General features: G+C 41.9%; 1 protein-coding gene across 4 annotated transcripts in view; it reads right to left on the bottom strand.

Annotated features, from left to right (window-relative positions):
- LAMA3 (laminin subunit alpha 3) overlaps positions 1–22,195 on the bottom strand; it is a gene marked incomplete at its 5' end in the record, with an annotated part of 254,689 nt that overhangs the window by 20,459 nt on the left and 212,035 nt on the right. For all 4 annotated transcript variants that reach the window (XM_079717942.1, XM_079717943.1, XM_079717944.1 and 1 more), the window contains 10 exons: positions 812–951; positions 3,418–3,558; positions 3,933–4,050; positions 9,914–10,047; positions 10,811–10,930; positions 12,986–13,130; positions 13,982–14,115; positions 14,545–14,707; positions 14,867–15,018; positions 16,919–17,089. In XM_079717942.1, the coding sequence (XP_079574068.1) occupies positions 812–951; positions 3,418–3,558; positions 3,933–4,050; positions 9,914–10,047; positions 10,811–10,930; positions 12,986–13,130; positions 13,982–14,115; positions 14,545–14,707; positions 14,867–15,018; positions 16,919–17,089 (1,418 nt within the window). The remainder of the gene's footprint in view (positions 1–811; positions 952–3,417; positions 3,559–3,932; positions 4,051–9,913; positions 10,048–10,810; positions 10,931–12,985; positions 13,131–13,981; positions 14,116–14,544; positions 14,708–14,866; positions 15,019–16,918; positions 17,090–22,195) is intronic.

Below are 22,195 nucleotides of genomic sequence, written 5' to 3'. Positions count from 1 at the left end.
GTCCCCTGCATCGGCAGGCGGACTCTCAACCACTGCACCACCAGGGAAGCCCACAACAAAGTATTTTTTAAGTAAGGTATGTACATCGGGGATTTTTTAAGACATGATGCTACTGCACACTTAATAGACAGTACAGTGTAAATATAACTTTCATATGCACTGGGAAACCAAAAATTTTGTGTGGCTTGCTTTACTGTGACACTTGCTTTATTGTGACATTTGCTTTATTGTGGTGCTCTGGAACCAAACCTGCAGATATCTCCGAGGTGTGCCTATATACGTACAGAAAGCACACATCTTAAGTGCACAGCTCAATGAATCTTTGAAATGTGAAAACACCAACATCGCCAGAAGCAGAACCAGCCAGCACCCCAGGCACCCCGCCTGGGCTCCCTTTCATCTCTAGACTTCCTCCCCTTCCAAGAGTAACCACTATCCTGAATTCTGATAGAATAGATTGATTTTGCTTGCTTCTGAATTTTGTATAAATGAAATCATGGGAGACAAACTCTTTCACGTGTGACCTGTTTCACTCAGGCTTTAGTGCAAGGTTCATCCGTGTCGTCGTGCACAATTGTAGATCTTTCATTCTCATTCTCCCATTTTGAATGTACCTCAATTTATTTATCCATCCAACTGTTGATTTTTTAAATGAGAAAATTGATATAAAACCAGGAAGAAGGCCAAGATTTACTAGTAAAATAGTGTCAATGCTAAGGACAAATATTTCTCAGAAAAGATACTAGAAGATTCCATTAAACAAAATAAAGTAAAATTCTTCGTGCTCTGGCAGAAGAGCCATTCCACTCACCCAGAGTTGTCGCTTATTACGGACACGTAATGCAGTAAACCATCCATGTACGTCTGTGGAGATGTGAAAATTGGGCTGCTGCTGTCCCTGCGGCTCAGTTCAATGTGGCCATCTTCCAGGGTGACCTGTAGGCTGCTTGCCTGAAATCATCACAGAACGTACCCATCAGTGCAATCCATCCGCAGTTAATGATTATGAATGTATTAATACTGAATATATGATCAAAACTAGGTACACAGGATGTTTTGACCCCAATGTTTTGACTTTGCTCTTTTGATCTAAAGATTATTTTTGGATATTTGGACTCCATATTTATGAATATAAAAATCTTAAGCAAATTATTCCAACACTGATGAATCTGTCAAAAGCATTTTATGGACCTACATTCATAAACCACCTTAATTTCTCCATCAAATTTTTAAAATAAATTGATCCAGGCATTCCTTTTTTAAAATTTTATTTATTTAATTGATTGATTGATTGATTGACTGGCTGCGTTGGGTCTTAGTTGCGGCACGCAGGCTCTTTGTTGCGGCACGTGGGCTTCTCTCTAGTTGTGGCTTGCGGGTTTTTCTCTCTCTAGTTGTGACACACAGCCTCCAGGGCACGTGGGCTCTGTAGTTGTGGTGCATGAGCTCAGTAGCTGTGGCGTGGCAGGCTTAGTTGCTCCATGGCATGTGGGATCTTAGTTCCCTGACCAGGGATCGAACCCGCATCCCCTGGATTGGAGGGCAGATTCTTTACCACTGGACCACCAGGGAAGTCCCTTAATTTCTCCCTCAATTATACAAAACAGTTAAAATATTTCTAAATTTTCCTATTTTCACTTTCATTTTGCTGAAGTTATTTTCATCAGCATCGATGTTCTTCTGAATACATTTTTACAACGAAGACTTGATTCATCAATTTTTTTTCATAGATAACTACAACGATAGCTTCTCTTCAGTCATGAATTTTTTACTTTCGGATCCTAATTTCTAGGACGTTCAATTTTCCAAGGTCAAACTCTGAAGATCCAAATTTTGGCAAGATGATTTGATTCTTTCTGTCAACTCTTTTTTTTTTTTTTTTTTTTTTTTTTTTTTTTTTTTTTTTGTGGTATGCGGGCCTCTCACTGTTGTGGCCTCTCCCGTTGCGGAGCACAGGCTCCGGATGCGCAGGCTCAGCAGCCATGGCTCACGGGCCCAGCCGCTCCGCGGCATATGGGATCCTCCCAGACCGGGGCACGAACCCGTATCCCCTGCATCGGCAGGCGGACTCTCAACCACTGCGCCACCAGGGAGGCCCTGTCAACTCTTAATTTTTAAAAATGTGTGTAGTTTTAGCAGTTGTCATTTTAATTTTGTTAATTTTTTTTCCTACCATGTACGATTTTTGCAGTTTTCAACCAGATGTGATTCGTCAGTGAGCTTTTAGCCTAAAACAATTTTTATAGTGTGTGGTTATAGCCATTGTCAATTTCACTTTATGTTGATTTTTTTTTCAATTGGCAATATTCATCATAAACTGGATAAAAGAAGGCTAATTGAAATGTATTCCTTAGCTAATCCATTAAGAAGTTGAGGGCAGTGTTCCTAGGATATTTGAAGGGTTCCTGCATTGTCCAGGAGTGATCTCATCTTTTTTTTTTTTTTTTTAATCTCATCTTTTGCTAAGCCCATTCTTCCCCCTGTTTTGGACCATTTTGTATATTGGGTACTAAGTGTCCCCACTCTTGGTAGAGGAAACAAGGAGTGTGTGTCAAAAGAGCTGGGTCAAAACATCCTGCTCTGATGGAAAAGCCACTCTCACAATCTAAATGTTGGCATGTGCTTTTTCAGGGGTATTTTTATTGGTTTTGTTTTTAAAAAAAGATCTCGAACTGCTGATGAACAAAGATAGCAAGAGAGGAGAAGCGTTCTACTACGACATAACCACAGAGGCAGCTACGTCCTTCCTTTCAACATATACTAGTTGTCCATTGTGCTGGCAATCCTGAAGAAACAAATCCAAGAAGAACAGTGTCCTACTTCTACTTCTATTTTAAAATCCCACTCGTTCCGCCAGGCGATTTCTGAGTATTAGCTGACTTTTACGCTTACATGACCACACCGGCTAAATCCTCTTAAGTTATAGAATCTCTGTGGCTTGTTGTACAGGAACAAAGAGCAAAGGACCTTACTCTCTCCCATTCTCCGATGTAAATATTGTCCAACTAGCTGCTGCTAAAAAAGGAATCTGAAGAGCTACCTTTTGTGGAATAACAAAGGAATAATGGGGGTACATTCTGATTTTTTTCTTAGATCTAAAAATTAAAGCTACATTATTACTTGTAACAGTTCTAATTCACCTTCACTCACAAAATATACCTAAAAGAATGAAAATGAGTTCAAGAATACACACAAATTCAATTCTGTAAACGATAATGTATTTTCTAAGCCTGATTTCTTTTAGGACCTACCCCAGGATGGGCAACAGCTTCCATGTTTGAAATCCACAATAGCCTTTACTGTGTGAGGATAGATAAAATGCCTAACAAATTTACCTTCAAAATCCCTCTATTGTTTTTGACATCAAACCTTGAGTCAGGTTTAAATCTTGTTCAGTATTCATGCAATATTTCATACCCCTGTCTGATGATTTAATAAGATGCCACTGGGTTGAAAGGTCTGAAACCCAAAGGAGGCCTGGAAGTGGCTGGGCAATGGGAAGTCCAAATTGGTGAAGCTCAAGTGTCCTCCCCTGGAGAATGAGGCAGATCGCACGAGCTGAAACGAAAACACGGAATAAATTACTGGCACTGTAATCATGTCATGGCTGAAATACAGTATCTTAACCTATGTCACCTCACTTGAACCAATCCACGTGATCCATGGGAAGAAATAGTTTGCTTGTCTGCATGATAATTTACCAATCATCTGTACGTTTTTGTGTGTACAGCTGGTATTCCTACTTTCCTACAAATTTAATATGCAAGCCTGAAGAGGTTTTGCAAGTACGTGGGGAGTGTAATAAATGAACCAGTTCACAGTAACACTGTGTGCTACCAGAAAACGTCAAAAGTTGGTGTGTTAACGAATGCCAAGCACGGGTTAGCTGGGGAGCATTCCTTTGCGAGGTTTTGAATGAACTCTTCACTTACCTTCCAGTCTTCCGAGCACTTTTTTGTTACGCCCACAGTATCATTCAGTCTAACGACACCAGTGGTCTTCTTCAGGTTTTTCACGCAGCCTCGGAAAGCAGGTGTAGAAATGTTAAACCTGATGTAGGATTCGAGAAAAGGGAGAGATGGACCACAGCAGGCTTGACGGGGAACTGGAGCTGAAACACGGCGCTCATTCCCTACTACTTGTCACCCACGAACAAGTACGTGTTTTACGGTTATCTCTTCTCATGGGATTTCTAGAATGCTACTTATTTTGTGATGCTGGGAAATCTATTTCCTTTCTGTGTGATTTGCATTCTCAGCTTTAAAAGTGAACACAACAATGTTGACAGAAGAATGGCCAGCGTCCCCAAAAGGTATAGAGACATAGAAGATGTACAATATCTGGAATTGCTCCTCCATCCCCTCCCGGAGTCATGGTAATGCATCATGCATTAAAAGTATATTGGGCTTCCCTGGTGGCGCAGTGTTGAGAGTCCACCTGCCGATGCAGGGGACACGGGTTCGTGCCCCGGTCCGGGAAGATCTCACATGCCGCGGAGAGGCTGGGCCCGTGAGCCATGGCCGCTGAGCCTGCGCGTCTGGAGCCTGTGCTCCCCAACGGGAGAGGCCACAACAGTGAGAGGCCCGCGTACCACAAAAAAAAAAAGTATATTAATAACTTAATATACTATAAATATTATATAAATATATATTCAATATTAATAACCTAATAAGTAACTTATAAGAGCCAGAAATACTGTGGAAAACTGTTTGCTCTTTTTTTCCTGTCCACATTTAAGTCAGCCACTGTAAATGCAGAAGAAACAAACTGTTACTTTTTGGTCCTAGTCAATTATGAAAAATGCGGCTTGGTATTTAATCAGTGCCAGGCTGGAACAATGGAAAGCATTGTCTGGCCTCATATGCTGTATCCACCACCTCCTAACTGTGCAAGCTGGGCAAGAGGTCATTGTGAGGATTAAACAAGTTAACATCCGGGAAGTGCTTGGAACCCTCCGTGGCATGTGGTCATGAACATGCACTCAGGAGGTGCTTCTAAGAGGGGCTGCTCTGGAGCCATGGACTCTGGAGCCAGGCTGCGTGGGTTCGAGTCCTGTCCCTGCTGCCTTCTCTGTGCTTCTGTTTCCTCGCTTATACAATGTGCATGTGGTCATCTGCTTCCCAGGGTTGTCCTGAGTTTAAATGAGATATTACGCATTAACACACTCAAGTGGTAGCCGGTACAGAGCAAGGACTCAGTGTGAGATGGCATAGTCTGTAACTATCCCCATATCAGCACATCATTATAACGAAACAATTTCTAAAGCAGCTCTTCCTACGTGGCTGCTTTGACATTTCCCCTTCTATTTGACTTTTGGATCTGTCTGGAGCTGACGTCACATAAAAACATTCACATACATGAAATGACTGAAGTCCGGGCAAATATTTGTGTTTCTTAAGCAAATGGTGTACTAAGATAAACACAAAGCTGACTTCATTATAAATCCCTAAAGCAGCTCACTTTTCTAAATGGAAAGGCGTCTGCCTTCATTTTTATTCAATTCTTTGTAAAGAGTTGAGCTACATGTAATATGCATAAAATTAAATTTCATTAAAAGGAAAAGGAAGAAATGAATCCTCACTGGCATTACAGCACGAGCTTGATTATTTTATTAAGTTGGCTTCCTGCCTCAGGAAAGGAGGAAAGTTCATAGCCATTGCTGGAGCTTGTCTATTTATACATATATTTAGATGCATTCTCTCTTGGGTTTCAACATGTTTTAGACTCATCAACATCTCCTGATTCCTTTTTTCCATAAAGCATAGGTTGGAGGAAGAATAAGGTGGCAGAAAAGTAAAGGGGAAAGAAAGGCCACCGACAGATATGGAGCACCTGTTTTGTGCAAGGTACTATTATCTGATCCTCACAATAAACTTTTGAGAGAGATATTTTCTTACCTGACATTATTAAGCACTTATCATGTGCCAGGCACCGCGCTAACTCCTTTACTCTGAATCTCACAACCACTCTAAGAGTTAGACCATCACTGTGCCCACATTACAGATGTACAAGGAGGCTCAGGAAGGTTAAGTGACTTGCACGAAGTCATACAGCAGGAAGCGGGCAGCACTGGGATCTGTGTGGTCAGGGTGTCGCACAAACTTGTGTGACTTGAAGCCCTTGCTCTTTACGCTTATACAGTCGTGTACCCACAGCACTGGGATGATCCTGACTCTTTCTTTAAGGAACAGTTATCTACAGCAGAGGTGTTAAGAGGAAAGATTTATTTCCACTATTTTTTGAGGTGTTCTTGTTACCCTGGCTCATCTGAGGGCCTAGAGTTCCACGTTTGCTCCAGGATTCTGGGTCTGAGCACACTTGCTAGGGGAACATGACTGCGGAGGAGTGCAGGTTGTGGTATGAATGGGTTAGTACGCTAGGGTATGTGTACACACCACGGGCCAATCGGTTCACAAAGGCTTAGCCAGGTCCAACCTGCCGTGGGCAGATCTCAGAGAGCGGAAGAGCAAAATCTAATCCCAAACTCCAGGTTGGATTTTAGTAAATGCCCAACAGATCCCTGCCTGATGTTTACTTTTTGAATTATTTTCATTTTAATGTTATATTATGATACTCTGTGATGCAATGATGTAGGTCCGCAGGAAGTATTTCTTGTTGGTCTGAGGCCCTCTGGCATTCTTAGGGAGGATTTGCTCTTCTCATGGGAAGCAGATGGGATTAACAGATTGTGACTTCTGACTGTAATCCTAAACAAGTCATTCCAAGATCTGGGTCCCCATTCCCAGAAGGTACACGACAGGGAGAGAGGAGAAAACACCACACCCACAAGCTCTCTTGTCAAAGCTACTGTATTTAGAGATTACACAAGGCTTGCTTCTCTCCACATTAGGTTCAAGCACTGACTGTCTTCCACTAACGCCAAGGGTCGGGGCGTCTCCCTCCTTTGAAAGAATTGCTGGGTTCTCAGGAGAAATCCTCTGTGACCCATGTCAGAGGGGGTTCTCAGGACTCTGAACCAAACCAGGGGGATGAAGCAGGGCCAGAAACAGCTGAATATTGTTTAGCATGTTACTTTTGAGAGAGTAAAAGCTCAGTGAAATCTTTCAATTGGCCTCTATCTCCTGTATGTTCCATGTCATTGTGGTTTGAATCAAAAATCGAAGTATAAACTTGCCCAGAAAAAGGAAACAGTCCCTGTTTGGAAGACCTTAAAACAAATGACTAGGAAGATTCTATATGTCTATCTGTACATATACATATAACGATAGCCATGTGTATTTCTTTAATGGACAGAGATAAAAAGTCAAAGAAAGGTTGAATGTTGACTTAACCCAAGGTCACCCCGCTATTTGGTGGCTGAGCCGAAACTAGATCCATTTCTTTGGATCCTCACCCATTACTTTTCTCTAGTAAACCTTGCTTGGTTGGCACCCACATTGCTGTCTGTGGACCTTCTGCTGACACCACACAGACGCAAACCACCAACCAGTGGCTCTCGTACCGCCGCTGAGATCCCTCACGGCTCTGGGAGCCCACCTGCCTGCCTAATCTCAATGGCCACCTGTTCCCAAGCTTCGTTCATCCTTTCTCCAGCCTGGTCTTCTCTGCAAAGGTCCAGGCCTTCTGTCCAACCCCTTCTTGGCATCTCCACCTGCTGTCTCCTGGGCTCTTGGGACTCAGCCTGTCTGAGACTGAACTCACTGCCCTGTTTCTCTGCTGGTGCTGGCCATGTGTCCAAGCACTAGATCAAAGCCCAGGTGTCCCTCTTGGGTGCTCCCCGAACCCAAGCAACCATTTAGCACTGCCCATCCACTGCCCTGAGTATATTGGGACTCCACTTCCTTTTCCCCAGCTGCGCTGTCATTTCCGTGGTCAGGCCACCCGCCTCTCTCACCTCTGTTACACTCACCTTCCAACCTTTCTACCTGCCTCTGCCTTTTCCCTCTTAATCCAGTCTCCTCCCTGCACCAGAACAAGCTACTGAAAACCCAAATCTGATCATGTCCTTTCTCTGCTGGAGCCCCCAATGGTTCCTTACTGTGACTTTCAAGATCCTCTGTGGTCTGGCCCCTGCTTCCCACACCAGCCATGCGTGGCATCCCTGGCCTGCTTCATGGTACCCTCTGGAGAGTTCACACTTTCTCCGATTCTTATCTCCTCACATATGTTGACTTTCATATGTCAGTGTCTTTCGGGTCTAGCCAGAGACCACTTTCCTGATACCCCAACTGCGTGGATTCCCTCTCCGGGCCCTCTATCACCCTGAGCTTCCCCTCTGATTGCACTGGCCTCAGCCTACTGTCTCCCTTCCGCTATACTTGAGGCTCTGCCCTGTTCATCGTTGTCATCCCAACACCGACCACACTGCCTGATGCCACTTGACACCCAGTGAATGCTTGTATAATGAACAAATAAATGATAGCCTCAGATGTGTGCCATGGTGCTACCTGAGGTAACTCTATTTATTACACTTCATTGAATAAAACCAAGATTATTGGCCATTCATAACTAGCTATTCATGGTTGAATTGCTATTTAACACTGATAATATTAAATATTAATATCACCTCTTTGACTCTCAATTTCTTCATTAAAGTTCAGAGGTGACATACCATGATCTGCACGGTCCCTTCCACTTCAAGTAATCTAGGGAGTAAAGACACTCACTCCCAAACTCTATCAAAGTGCTGAACTCTCTAACCCACATTTCTGTCTTGGGGGGCAACCCCTAACAACTGTAACACAAAGATTAGCGCCTCCGTCCTGAGGCTGGACAGCTGCTCAAACATAGAAGGAATTGAGAAGAAAGACCGCCTTTGCACAAGGCCTCATACATCACAGCCAGTGCTCCTTCCAACTGACTAATAACAGCAAGAGAGTTAACTTGCCTCAGATCTTGTATAAAAGTAATCATCACCAAACATTTTGGGAGTGCTCTTAGCTTAGTCATGAGGCTGTACCACACACATCATTGTCAGCTATCTAAAAGCCTTTTTTGTAGGATGCAAACATATTAATAAAATGTAGAAGTTATTTTTAAGTGTATCCTCAAAGTGGTGTTCGTTTTTCTCATTCAGATTAAGCTTTACTTCCATTCAAATTAATTTAATTCATTCATGTATTCATTCATCCGAGAAACAGTTAGGCCCCTAGTCCATGCTCAATAAACGTAAGGGGGCGGGTGATACAGATGTGCCTTCCATCCTAGGAGGTGCTTCCTGAAGGAGTGGCCCCAGCTTTCAGTGTCCAGGGCCGCCTGTCAGGCCAGGGGCTACCTGCTCTCTCCTCTGTGTCTTCAAGGGCCCCAGGCCACAGCCCCTGTTCTTACTGGCAGCGTTGTCAACACCAAGCCTACGCCTCGTGGATTCTCTCCTCCCAGGAATGACAATGGGGGGGTGGCACACAATTCCTCCCCCTGCCGCCCCCCCCAGGCTCTTTCAAATGGCCAGTCCAGTTATCCAGTATTCACAGCCTGTTCTACTCTGTTGGCTAACACTGTAAATACTGAAAAGTTAATTCTTTGTGTTTGCTTTTTGCTAGAATTAAAAAAAGGTAGACCCCACCACTTCCCTGGTGGCGCTGTGGTTAAGAATCCACCTGCCAGTGCAGGGGACTTGGGTTCAAGCCAGGGAAGATCCCACATGCCACAGAGTAACTAAGCCCGTGAGCCACAACTACTGAGCCCACACACCACAGCAACTGAAGCCCACACACCTAGAGCCTGTGCTCTGCAGCAAGAGAAGCCACTGCAATGAGAAGCCTGCACGCTGCAAGAAAGAGTAGCCCCCGCTCGCCGCAACTAGAGAAAGACCGCACGCAGCAATGAAGACCCAATGCAGCCAAAAATAAATAAATAAAATCTACGTTAAAAAAAAAAAAAGGTAGACTAATCAGTGTCAATCATAACTCTTAAGAGAAGTGATTTGCTTCTTTAAAAGAAAAAATCACCTTACCTTTCCCTGATTGTAATTGGAATTCCTCCCAGATAATATGTGCTGAAATCAAGTATATCACCTTCAATTTTAATGTTTTGAGAATCCACGTTTATCCGCATAACTTTTTGGGCTTTTCCAATTTTGATCAGAATCTGAAATAAAGGAGAGATGAATCAGCAAGCAATGAGAAATAAAAGAATCCTATTCACAGTGGTTCAGAGCTATTATGTGTTTGCCTTCCTTCAGGTTCATTTATATACATGGTATATATACATGGGCTCTGAGCAGTAGCTCATTTGCATAAAATTATACTATTAAAACACTTAAATAGAAATGTTTGCTTTTTTTTTTCAATTTTGTTATTTTGTTATTTTTGGCTGTGCCATGCGGCTTGCGGGATCTTAGTTCTTTGACCAGGGATCAAAACTGTGCCCTCGGCAGTGAAAGCGCAGAGTCCTAACCACTGGACCACCAAGGAATTCCCAAAATGTTTGCATTTGAAATTAATCATGTTTTATCTGTGCCACACAGATGTTACATATTTCATGCCCAAAATGTTCAGATTTTAAAAGGACGTGTCGGGCTTCCCTGGTGGCGCAGTGGTTGAGAGTCTGCCTGCTGATGCAGGGGACACGGGTTTGTGCCTCGGTCTAGGAGGATCCCACATGCCGCGGAAAGGCTGGGCCCGTGAGCCATGGCCGCTAAGCCTGCGCGTCCAGAGCCTGTGCTCTGCAACGGGAGAGGCCACAGCAGTGAGAGGCCCGCGTACCGCAAAAAAAAAAAAAAAAAAAAAAAAAGGACGTGTCTCTCAGTTAATAACTATAAGTTCATCTGGTAATAGAAAAGGGTTCTGAGCACTGACCTAAAGGACTAAGAACATTTAACAGTTCAAATAAACAGACTCGAAGGATATACCAAATGATCTTTCCCGTCGTTTATGATGCCTCTAATTCCTTTTTCTTTTGGTTGCTCTGAATTCAGTTTGTATCGCACCATGAGACTACCATCTTCTATATTGAGAGATATGAAGCGATCCTAGAGCACAGAAACAATGTAGATTACCATAAGACCCAGGAAGAGCTAGAACGCTGGAACCAGGGATGCTTTCAAATTCCAGACTGCCCTCAGCTTCAGCTGCCTCCTCAGTCCAAAGGAACAATAGTGCTGTAATATCCAACTCCGAGGACGGGTATGACAGTTAAATCTTGCAAATCATGTTAAACATTATATACAGTGGTTGGCACACAGGAAGGAAACAATAAATGCTAGCTATTGTCATGATTTTGTTTTATAACAATCTATACCCAGCAGGCAAAAATGGAAACTGAAAAGATACAGATCATTAATATCGTTTGAAAATATGACTGCTACCTGTTGGAGAGAGGTAGGGTCTTCCTCAAACCCCAAACATTTTCCACCATGTGTTTTCTGACATATTCCTATGTCTCCTCTAGCTTTCACTTAAGTGTTGCTTGGGGACCCCAAATAGGGCCTCTTCCCTCCCGCTACTCTCTTTGCCTTGGCAATCACAGTCGCTTCTGTGGTTCCAATTCAGGTGTGCCCATGAGCCCAAATATTTTTCTCCAGCCTAGACCTGTCTTTTCAGGGCCAGGTCTGTACATCTGATTGCCTATTTGCTATTGCTTGCATGCCTCACAGATATCTCAAATTCAGAATATCTCTAACAGAACTTATGTTCTACATGACTCCCAAGCCTGTCTCTCTGTCCTTCACCCTGTTCTCTTCTTCTTTTTCTCTCTCTCTCTCGTCACTAATCACCTTGCTTAGCCAGCCACAAACCTACTAGGGGTCATAATTGCATCCCCATCATGGTGTAAGGCACATACTTGAGCCAACCATTTCCTTAGTGGAAGGGTAAGCTGAGGAATGTCTGGTATAGGACTTGAAAGTTGGCTCTTACACAGTTTCCTAATGAAACTCTCTTTGAAGTCTACTTCCAGAGTCCTTACCTAAAAGGAAAATCAGTCCTTATCTGGACCCTAAACCTTGCTCTTAGAAGCCAGTGAGGGTTCATCACACTCATAAATAACAGAATAGCATCCTACTTAACAGCAGCACTGGAGATAATTTTCTCTTATCTGGTTCCTAATGGCATTTCATAAGTTTTCTTCTACTATAAGTAGTATTTCTGGTTCTTAGTCTCCCAGAACTTCAAAATGTAATACAAAGGAGACCTTGTTCTGGAAAACAACTGCCTTGCTCTGAAGATGCTGTGTGACTGCTCAGCTCTCTGCATTCTTCAGGCAGGTCAGGACCTCCCCAAACCATCACAACTGGTTCAGCCTTGGAATCTCCTGAGGGGTCCAGACCAACCCCAGAGAGGAGAGTTGGACCAGGTCTGTGTCCCTACCCTGCAGACAGAAGGGTCTGGTAAAATCCCAAACTCCATATCAATCCTGCATTCTCAGACGGGAGATCCCACGGGCTGATCCACATTTCTCCACAAATACTACCTACACAGCAGCTACAGAAGCACTCTACTCTCAGGAGAGGTTAAGTCCCGCACCACCTACCAGCAGATGGCGCTGACGATCACTCATAGATGGTCACTTTTGGCCTTTTCTAAACTAGGAGACTTAAGTATGGCCTCTAGGAACCTCAGCTGCTTGAAAACAGAGAAGCTTCCTAGACCTGGCAAGTCAAGGGTCAGACAGAGACAAAATCCCATACAGCCTGGAAACAGTCCGACCAAGAATCAAACAGCAGGAGGTCAAACAGTCTAGCTTTCAGAGACCCCCCAGGAGGTCTTAACGTTTTTTAGGCAGAAAATAAGTAGATTACTAGGCAAATAGTAGTTTTCAAAGAATAAAACTGACAACACAAAAGAATGGGAAAGGGACAATTTCTCCCACATTTTGGTGGCATCTTCTCAAATTACGGATTACTTGCCTTACTAAAACACACACTCGCACAGGCAAAGGAAGTAGAATTGGGCCAAGGAAAAGAATGCAGCTAACATTTGCACATTGTTTTTCAGATCCGTTGGTTGTTTGTAATAACCCAGTTACCCCCAAATTGCTCAAATGAATGGACATATTTGGTAGTATTTGGATGCTTGTTATAGATTACCTGGTTTTCTGCAAAGAACAGCAAACCTCTATCCATGGTGGTCTGAATTGTCTGTCCAAATATTGGGAAGGGGGCATTTGGTTGAGTTGGAACTCGAGCATAGCCTGTACCTTCAAAATAATTTTTGTCTGATTCTTCCTTTCTCCTGTGAACACCAATCATCGTAAGTTAGAACACAGCAGCAAAGGACTGCCAGGAAAGCACTCTTATTAATACGAGAGGAAAAAGGAAGCAAAGCCCATGCAATCGAGTTGCCACGATTTTGTTAAAGAGGAAACATCTTTTTTAAAAAATTTTTGTTGGAGTATAGTTGCTTTACAATGTTGTATTAGTTTCTACTGTACAGCAAAGTAAATCAGCTATACGTATACATATATTCCCTCTTTTTTGGATTTCCTTCCCATTTAGTTCACCACAGCCCACTATTTCTCCTGGATGTGCCCTTATACTCTATGATGATCAAACCCTAGCTCAACCCTAGAGATACTATTCAGGAGTCCCTTTTGAAAATGTCTACTTAGGAAGATGTGGCCCAGCAGCTGAAGATCTTGTAATATAAGGAATTATTAACTTGAAATATAATTTTATTCTGAGTAGCAAATACTCAGTCTGTCTCGTATTAGAATCTTCCAAATCTTTTAAACTATAGGGTAGGTCAGGAGCTCAAGGCAGCAACTTTCAAATAGGTTCATATGCCAAAGTCATGGTGTACTGACCACGATTTTTTTTTTGAAGTTTACAGTAAATAAATAGTCTGTGCCTAAATCAGGTACCAACTAATGCTGAATATTTTGTGGTAGGAGGCATCAAAAATTGAAGAAAGATTTATTTTTTCAAAATCGAGAAAATTCTATAATCTAATATTTTATACAAATAAGGAAAAGACTTTTTCTTATTTAATTTATATTCCTTAAATATCAATTACACATATTTAATGTAATATAACTGCAAGCTACCGAAATCACAAAGAGACACCAGTTTATAGGTTTTATTTACCTTCTACAAGGCTCCACTTTTGTCGTGTTGAGATTGAAGGTCTTTTTGAAGTTGTACAAGCTCAGAACATTTTCATTGAGGTCATCTAATTCAATACAACCTTTGTATGGAGGGAATCTCAGACTACTAGGAAGCTAAAAAAAAAAAAAAATCAAAAAATCTTCCACTAATTGAACAAAGGACAATGAACAGGCTGACCAGGAAACAGTATAACTTTTATCACTTTTAACCATCAACATAGCATAGGGGGTAAGCATGGGGACCCTAGAGCCAGATACTCTGGCTTTGTTATTTTCTAGCTGTCTGATCTTGGGCAAGTTATTCAACCTCTCTGTTTCAGTTTCCTCATCTGTGAAACAGGAATGATAGTGATGCTTGTTTAAGTTAATATACTTAAGCCTAGATCACTGCACATTAAAGAACTCAATAAGTGTTAGCCATTGTCACTGGATATCCTGTAAGAATACATAGTTAAATCCATTTTGTATATAATTGATTAAAACATCATTATGCCAAATTAAATTTTAAATATTTTCATTCCACGAAAAAACATTCACACTTACTCTAAAATCAGATGGGTAACCTCCAACATAAAATACAACATTTTCAGGATCCAAATCGAGGAGCGTGTTGCTATTCCCACTATCCATGTCATGGAACTGAGGAGTTTCTGGCTTACTGGATGTGGCTTTTCGGGTGTAATTAAGCCTTGCAAACTGATAAATTCTGTTTAAAAATAAATTAGATAATAAAGTTATATAAAAATTTATGAGATGAAAGAAATCAAAGCCAAAATACTAAAAATGGGGTTCAGCAATGCATACAATGAAAGTTTGGCGAGTGTAGGTCAGATGAACAAACAGCAGTAATCAATCAGACTCGCACCTCTGGAATTTCACCCGGTCCATAACTGCCTCCTGAGTTTCGCTCTTGGTCAACGTCTGGTCCACTTGGAGTTCAGCCTCACGTTCTCCCAGGTTGTAGACGCTCGTGAGCTGGCCATCTACGACTGCCATGCCTATGTAGTCCCTGGAGGCCTGGAGACAAAAAGGCCACCTCAGAGCACTTCACATACTGAATTCTCTCAACTTCCCATCCCAAGAGAGCGCATTTCTGATAACTAACAGCTTTCATTCAGTTCACCCTGGGCAGACAGAATGAATGAGGCGCATCCTGGTATAAGATAAGACAGACAGCACAGTTAATTAACAATGTCTGGGCTGTTCTTGCTCACGTTATCACGAGGGCACTCATTTATCCACTCCTCCATTCTCTCAATCTGCAAATATTTGCCAAGCACCTGACATAAAGATGAACCATATATGGGTTCAGGCCTCCATTTGATTTTGTTCTGGCAAGGGAGATAAACCATTTATGTTATTCCTGCCCCATACAAGGTCCCCTCAACACTCTGGGCACGCCTGTTTACCCTATGTTATCACGGTCAGCTACGTATGTACCTTACTTCCCTGTTAGAATGTGAGCACCTTAGGTAAAAACGAATTTTTGAAAATGGTGGTAAAATATCTAACAACATGAAATTTACCATTTTAACCTGTTTTAAGTGTACATTAAGTACATTCAGGAAACAAATTTTTGTGTATCATCAATACAGGGTATGGTACCTAGTAGGTATATGGTAAACACTTGCTGAGGGAGCAGAGTCATGTGCATTTTGCCGTAATACAGAGCAAAAGGTCACGTCGTAAGAAAGTTACAAGTGAAGTCCCAATACCTTGAAGCATGACCGGGTGACCAGTAACAGTGCTGATTTTAGGAATCCTTAAATACGAAGTCCACAGTGACAGCCAACCATTTCCTAATTGCCCAGAATTTTTTTTTTTTTTTTTTTTTTTTTTTTTTTTTTGCGTTACGCGGGCTTCTCACTGCTGTGGCCTCTCCCATTGCGGAGCACAGGCTCCTGGATGCGCAGGCTCAGCGGCCATGGCGCACGGACCCAGCCGCTCCGCGGCATGTGGGATCTTCCCAGACCGGGGCACGAACCCGCATCCCCTGCATCGGCAGGCGGACTCTCAACCACTGCGCCACCAGGGAAGCCCTGCCCAGAATTTTTGAGAACAATGTTTCAGGAATTTCTTTTCCAATCATGTAGAATAACCTAGTCAGTGATGACCTTTTCCTCTGACACTTAGGTGGAATAGATGTATTTTAAGAGGAGGGATTCAAAGCTAAAATAAACTATTTTAAATGCCTGTAATGGTGGTGGTTTAACGAATTTAGAATTATAGAGATGGGGCAACTCTATTTCTTACTAATGAGGCAGGAGAGGCTGCATTTCACTCCAGGCCTCATTCACAGATGGTCCCCACCCCAGACACATGGAAGGGTCTGCGGCTGGGTGCCCTGAGAAGAGGACAGAGTCCAGTGCTATGAGGAAAAACTACTCTGATCTCCATGAAGCCTTGGTACTGCTGCCCTGGTTTTAAGGGGAGGGGTGCTGATCTTCAAGCCCAGGTGTGGACATGCTCACGTGTACACACATGTGTGCCCACATGCCGGGCCCATCAGGCCAGGCCTCTAGATCCCCCAGCCAAGGACAATCGGTAATTGACGGGAGATCCCCCTGTGGAGCCATCAGAGGCGGCGGGATTTCCTCCTGCTGTGCCAATGGCAGTGACACAGTCGTGTCACGCATCTCAAAAACCATATTCTGTTTTTTTGTTTGTTTGTTTGTTTTTTGCGGTACGCAGGCCTCTCACTGTTGCGGCCTCTCCCGTTGCAGAGCACAGGCTCCGGACGCGCAGGCTCAGCGGCCATGGCTCACAGGCCCAGCCGCTCTGCGGCATGTGGGATCTTCCCGGACCGGGGCACGAACCCGTGTCCCCTGCATCGGCAGGCGGACTCTCAACCACTGTGCCACCAGGGAAGCCCCATATTCTGTTTTAAAAACAAGAGGAACGTCAAAGCAATACTTACATCTTTATTTCCGAGGTACATCACAAACATATTCTCGGTCCTCCCACTTTCTGTTGATTCAGGTCTTTGGAGAAACAAAGAAAGAGATGTGTATCCTTTCAAATCCTCCAGGTCATTTGGCAGACGCACTTCCACTCCAGATTTACCGTTGAACCTCATGGGGATGGCAACCTGCAAGGGACAAGATCCAGGGTGTTAGCTGTTCCAGATGAGGAAGGTGAGGGTGCTCAAGGTGGTGGCTTGTGACTGCGTAGCTGCTCCCAAGTTGCTATGATAGGGAGCAAAGGAGTGTGGATGCCTCCTAGGCCTGGAGTCTACACTCAGCTGCATGAGGAATAAAGCATTTGTGCTCTTCCTGCCTCGGCCGAGGGGCTTTGGGAAGCACGTTTAGTCCTCTGTGCCAGCAACAGTAATCATCATAATAAATTATTACTATTATTATCACTATGATGGTTATAATATTAATTTGTATTAACCCTATTGTTATAATATTTCTATCATAATAATAATATAATATATTAATATAGAGAATAATATGGGCTTTAGATAATATATTATTATAATATAGGGTATTATATTTATAGGGTTATAATACATATTAATAGGGTTAATATAATATTAATATTATAATCCCATTATTAATATTATTATACATTATAGTATAATATAAAACTACATTATATGCAAAGTATTATTAATAATAGGGTTATTATATTAATATTATATTAGCCTTACTAATAGGTAGTATAGCCCTATTAATATATAAGATTAATAGTATATAAATATAATAATTATTATTATTACTCCAAGCCTAGAAGATTTTTGTGCAAATGAGCTAACATATATGGAAGCACTTAGCATGATGCCTGGCATAGAGTAGATATACAACACATCAAAAATATTTTTTAAAAAAAAGAACTCTTGGGCTTCCCTGGTGGCGCAGTGGTTGAGAGTCCGCCTGCCAATGCAGGGGACACGGGTTTGTGCCCCGGTCTGGGAGGATCCCACATGCCGCGGAGCGGCTGGGCCCGTGAGCCATGGCCGCTGGGCCTGTGCGTCCGGAGCCTGTGCTCCACAACGGGAGAGGCCACAACAGTGAGAGGCCCACATACCGCAAAAAAAAAAAAAAAAAAAAAAAAACAACTCTTTAAGGAACCACTTGCCATTAACATATTACATGTTATGTCTGCATTTATTAAAGGCATTCAGTCCTTAAAAATATGTGCATCAGGGTTCTCTAGAATATGTTTCTTAAACTCAGGGTGAAGGACTATTTTTTTCCCTCTACTCTTCCCTGGATCAATACTTTTATAAAATATATGAGAAATTAAATTACTAAAAAATGAAATAAAGGAGGTATGCAAAATACACATCCACTGATCCCATGCTTGGATATTGAAGCAATTCAAATTATTGAAAGTTTCTAAACATTTACTCTCAATTTTGTACGTATATATAACGGAACAGTAATAAAAGTTTTCTGACTAGCTCTGGTCTTTGGAACCCCTTGGGTAGCTCTGCATTAAAAACACAGAAAATAAATATTCTCTAACAATCTAAAGAATAACTCTAGGAATGATACTTACACCAACTCTACATTTTATCTCCCAAGCATTTAAGTATTTATGGAGGACCTTGTATATGCAAGGCATCAGGCAGGGGGCTTAGTGATGCATGAGCTGTAGTCTCTCCAAGGTGCCCATGACTGATGGAGCTCCCCTCCCCTACACTCACAGGCTCATTTTATGCCCTTCTCTTCTACTAGCCCTCTACCCTCCATATACCCCACACATCCTGAGTCTATCCATGCCCTTCTGCTTTCTGTCACCTGGAAAACTCCTACTCATTAAAAAAATTTTTTAATTAAGAAAACATTTTATGGACAAGCCTCTTAGATAGCCTCATCCACCAGAGGGCAGACAACAGAAGCAAGAAGAACTACAATCCTGCGGCCTGTGCAGCAAAAACCACATTCACAGAAAGACAGACAAGATGAAAAGGCAGAGGGCTATGTACCAGATGAAGGAACAAGATAAAACCCCAGAAAAACAACTAAATGAAGTGGAGATAGGCAACCTTCCAGAAAAAGAATTCAGAATGATAGTGAAGATGATCCAGGACCTCAGAAAAACAATGCAGGCAAAAATCGAGAAGATGCAAGAAATGTTTAACAAAGACCTGGAAGAATTAAATAATAAATACCTAGAAGAATTAAAGAACAAACAAACAGAGATGAACAATACAATCAGTGAAATGAAAAATACACTAGAAGGAATCAACAGCAGAATAACTGAGGCAGAAGAACGGATAAGTGACCTGGAAGACAGCATGGTGAAATTCACTGCCACGGAACAGAATAAAGAAAAAAGAATGAAAAGAAATGAAGACAGCATAAGAGACTTCTGGGACAATATTAAATGCAACAACATTTCCATTATAGGGGTCCCAGAAGGAGAAGAGAGAGAGAAAGGACCTGAGAAAATATTTGAAGAGATTATAATTGAAAACTTCCCTAACATGGGCAAGGAAATAGCCACTCAAGTCCAGGAAGCGCAGAGAGTCCCATGCAGGATAAACCCAAGGAGAAACATGCTGAGACACATAATAATCAAACTGACAAAAATTAAAGAGAAAGAATAATTATTGAAAGCAACAAGAGAAAAATGACAAATAACATACAAGGGAATTCCCATAAGCTTAACAGCTGATTTCCCAGCAGAAACTCTACAAGCCAGAAGGGAGTGGCATGATATATTTAAAGTGATGAAAGGGAAGAACCTACAACCAAGATTACTCTACCCAGCAAGGATCTCATTCAGATTCGACAGAGAAATCAAAAGCTTTACAGACAAGCAAAAGCTAAGAGAATTCAGCACCACCAAACCAGCTCTACAACAAATGCTAAAGGAACTTCTCTAAGTGGGAAACACAAGAGAAGAAAAGGACCTACACAAACAAACCCATAACAACTATGAAAATGGTAATAGGAACATACATATCAATAATTACCTTAAACATGAATTGATTAAATTCTCCAACCAAAAGACACAGGCTCGCTGAATGGATACAAAGACAAGACCCATATATATGCTGTCTACAAGAGACCCACTTCAGACCTAGGGACACATACAGACTGAAAGTGAGGGGATGGAAAAAGATTTTCCATGCAAATGGAAATCAAAAGAAAGCTGGAGTAGCAATACTCATGTCAGATAAAATAGACTTTAAAATAAAGAATGTTATAAGAGACAAGGAAGGACACTACATAATGATCAAGGGATCAATCCATGAAGAAGATATAACAATTATGAATATATATGCACCCAACATAGGAGCACCTCAATACATAAGGCAACTGCTAAGAGCTCTAAAAGAGGAAATCGACAGTAACAGAATAATAGGGGGAGACTTTAACATCTCACTTACATGAATGGACAGATCATCCAAACAGAAAATTAATAAGGAAACACAAGCTTTAAATGACACAACAGACCAGAGAGATTTAATTGATATTTATAGGACATTCCATCCAAAAACAGCAGATTACACTTTCTTCTCAAGTGCGCAAGGAACATTCTCCAGGATAGTTCACATCTTGGGCCACAAATCAAGACTCAGTAAATTTAAGAAAATTGAAATCATATCAAGCATCTTTTCTGACCACAACGCTATGAGATTATAAATCAATTACAGGGAAAAAATGTAAAAAACACAAACACATGGAGGCTAAACAATACATTACTAAATAACCAAGAGATCACTGAGGAAATCAAAGAGGGAATCAAAAATGCCTAGAGACAAATTACAACGAAAACACAATGATCCAAAGCCTATGGGATGCAGCAAAAGCAGTTCTAAGAGGGAAGTTTATAGCAATACAAGCCTACCTCAAGAAACAAGAAAAATCTCAAATAAACAATCTAAACTTACACCTAAAGGAACTAGGGAAAGAAGAACAAACAAAACCTAAAGTTAATAGAAGGAAGGAAATCATAAAGACCAGAGCAGAAATAAATGAAATACAAACAAAGAAAACAATAGCAAAGATCAATAAAACTAAAAGCTGGTTCTTTGAGAAGATAAACAAAATTGATAAACCATTAGCCAGACTCATCAAGAAAAAGAGGGAGAGGACTCAAATCAATAAAATTAGAAATGAAAAAGGAGAAGTTACAGCAGAAATACAAATCATCCTAAGAGACTACTACAAGCAACTCTATGCCAATAAAGTGGACAACCTGGAAGAAATGGACAAATTCTTAGAAAGGTATAACCTTCCAAGACTGAACCAGGAAGAAATAGAAAATATGAACAGACCAATCACAAGCACTGAAATTGAAAATGTCTTTCAAAATCTTCCAACAAACAAAAGTCCAGGAACAGGGCTTCCCTGGTGGCGCAGTGGTTGAGAGTCCGCCTGCCGATGCAGGGGACGCGGGTTCGTGCCCCGGTCCGGGAGGATCCCACATGCCGCGGAGCGGCTGGGCCCATGGGCCATGGCCGCTGAGCCTGCACATCTGGAGCCTGCGCATCCGGAGCCTGTGCTCCACAATGGGAGAGGCCACAACAGTGAGAGGCCCGCATACCACAAAAAAAAAAAAAAAAAAAAAAAAAAGTCCAGGAACAGATGGCTTCACAGGTGAATTCTATCAAACATATAGAGAAGAGATAACACCCATCCTTCTCAAGCTCTTCCAGAAAATTGCAGAGGAAGGAACACTCCCAAACTCATTCTATGAGGCCACCATCACCCTGATACCAAAACCAGACAAAGACACTACAAAAAAAAGAAAATTACAGACCAATAGCACTCATGAACAAAGATGCAAAAATCCTCAACAAAATACCAGCAAACAGAATCCAGCAACACATTAAAAAGATCATACACCGTGATCAAGTGGGATTTATCCCAGGGATGCAAGGATTCTTCAGTATACGCAAATCAATCAATGTGATACACCATATTAACAAATAAAAACCATATGATCATCTCAGTAGATGCAGAAAAGCTTTTGACAAAATTCAACACCCATTTATGATAAAAACTCTCCAGGAAGTGGGCACAGAGGGAACCTACCTCAACATAATAAAGGCCATATAAAACAAACCCACAGCAAACATCATTCTCAATGGTGAAAAACTGAAAGCATTTCCTCTAAGATCAGGAGCAAGACAAGGATGTCCACTCTCACCACTATTATTCAACATTGTTTTGGAAGTCCCAGCCACGGCAATCAGAGAAGAAAAAGAAATAAAAGGAATACAAATTGGAAAAGA

The sequence above is a fragment of the Hyperoodon ampullatus genome (assembly GCF_949752795.1).
Source record: "Hyperoodon ampullatus genome assembly, chromosome: 13".
Taxonomy (NCBI): domain Eukaryota; kingdom Metazoa; phylum Chordata; class Mammalia; order Artiodactyla; family Ziphiidae; genus Hyperoodon; species Hyperoodon ampullatus.
This window is presented reverse-complemented; position numbering and strand designations above follow the sequence as displayed.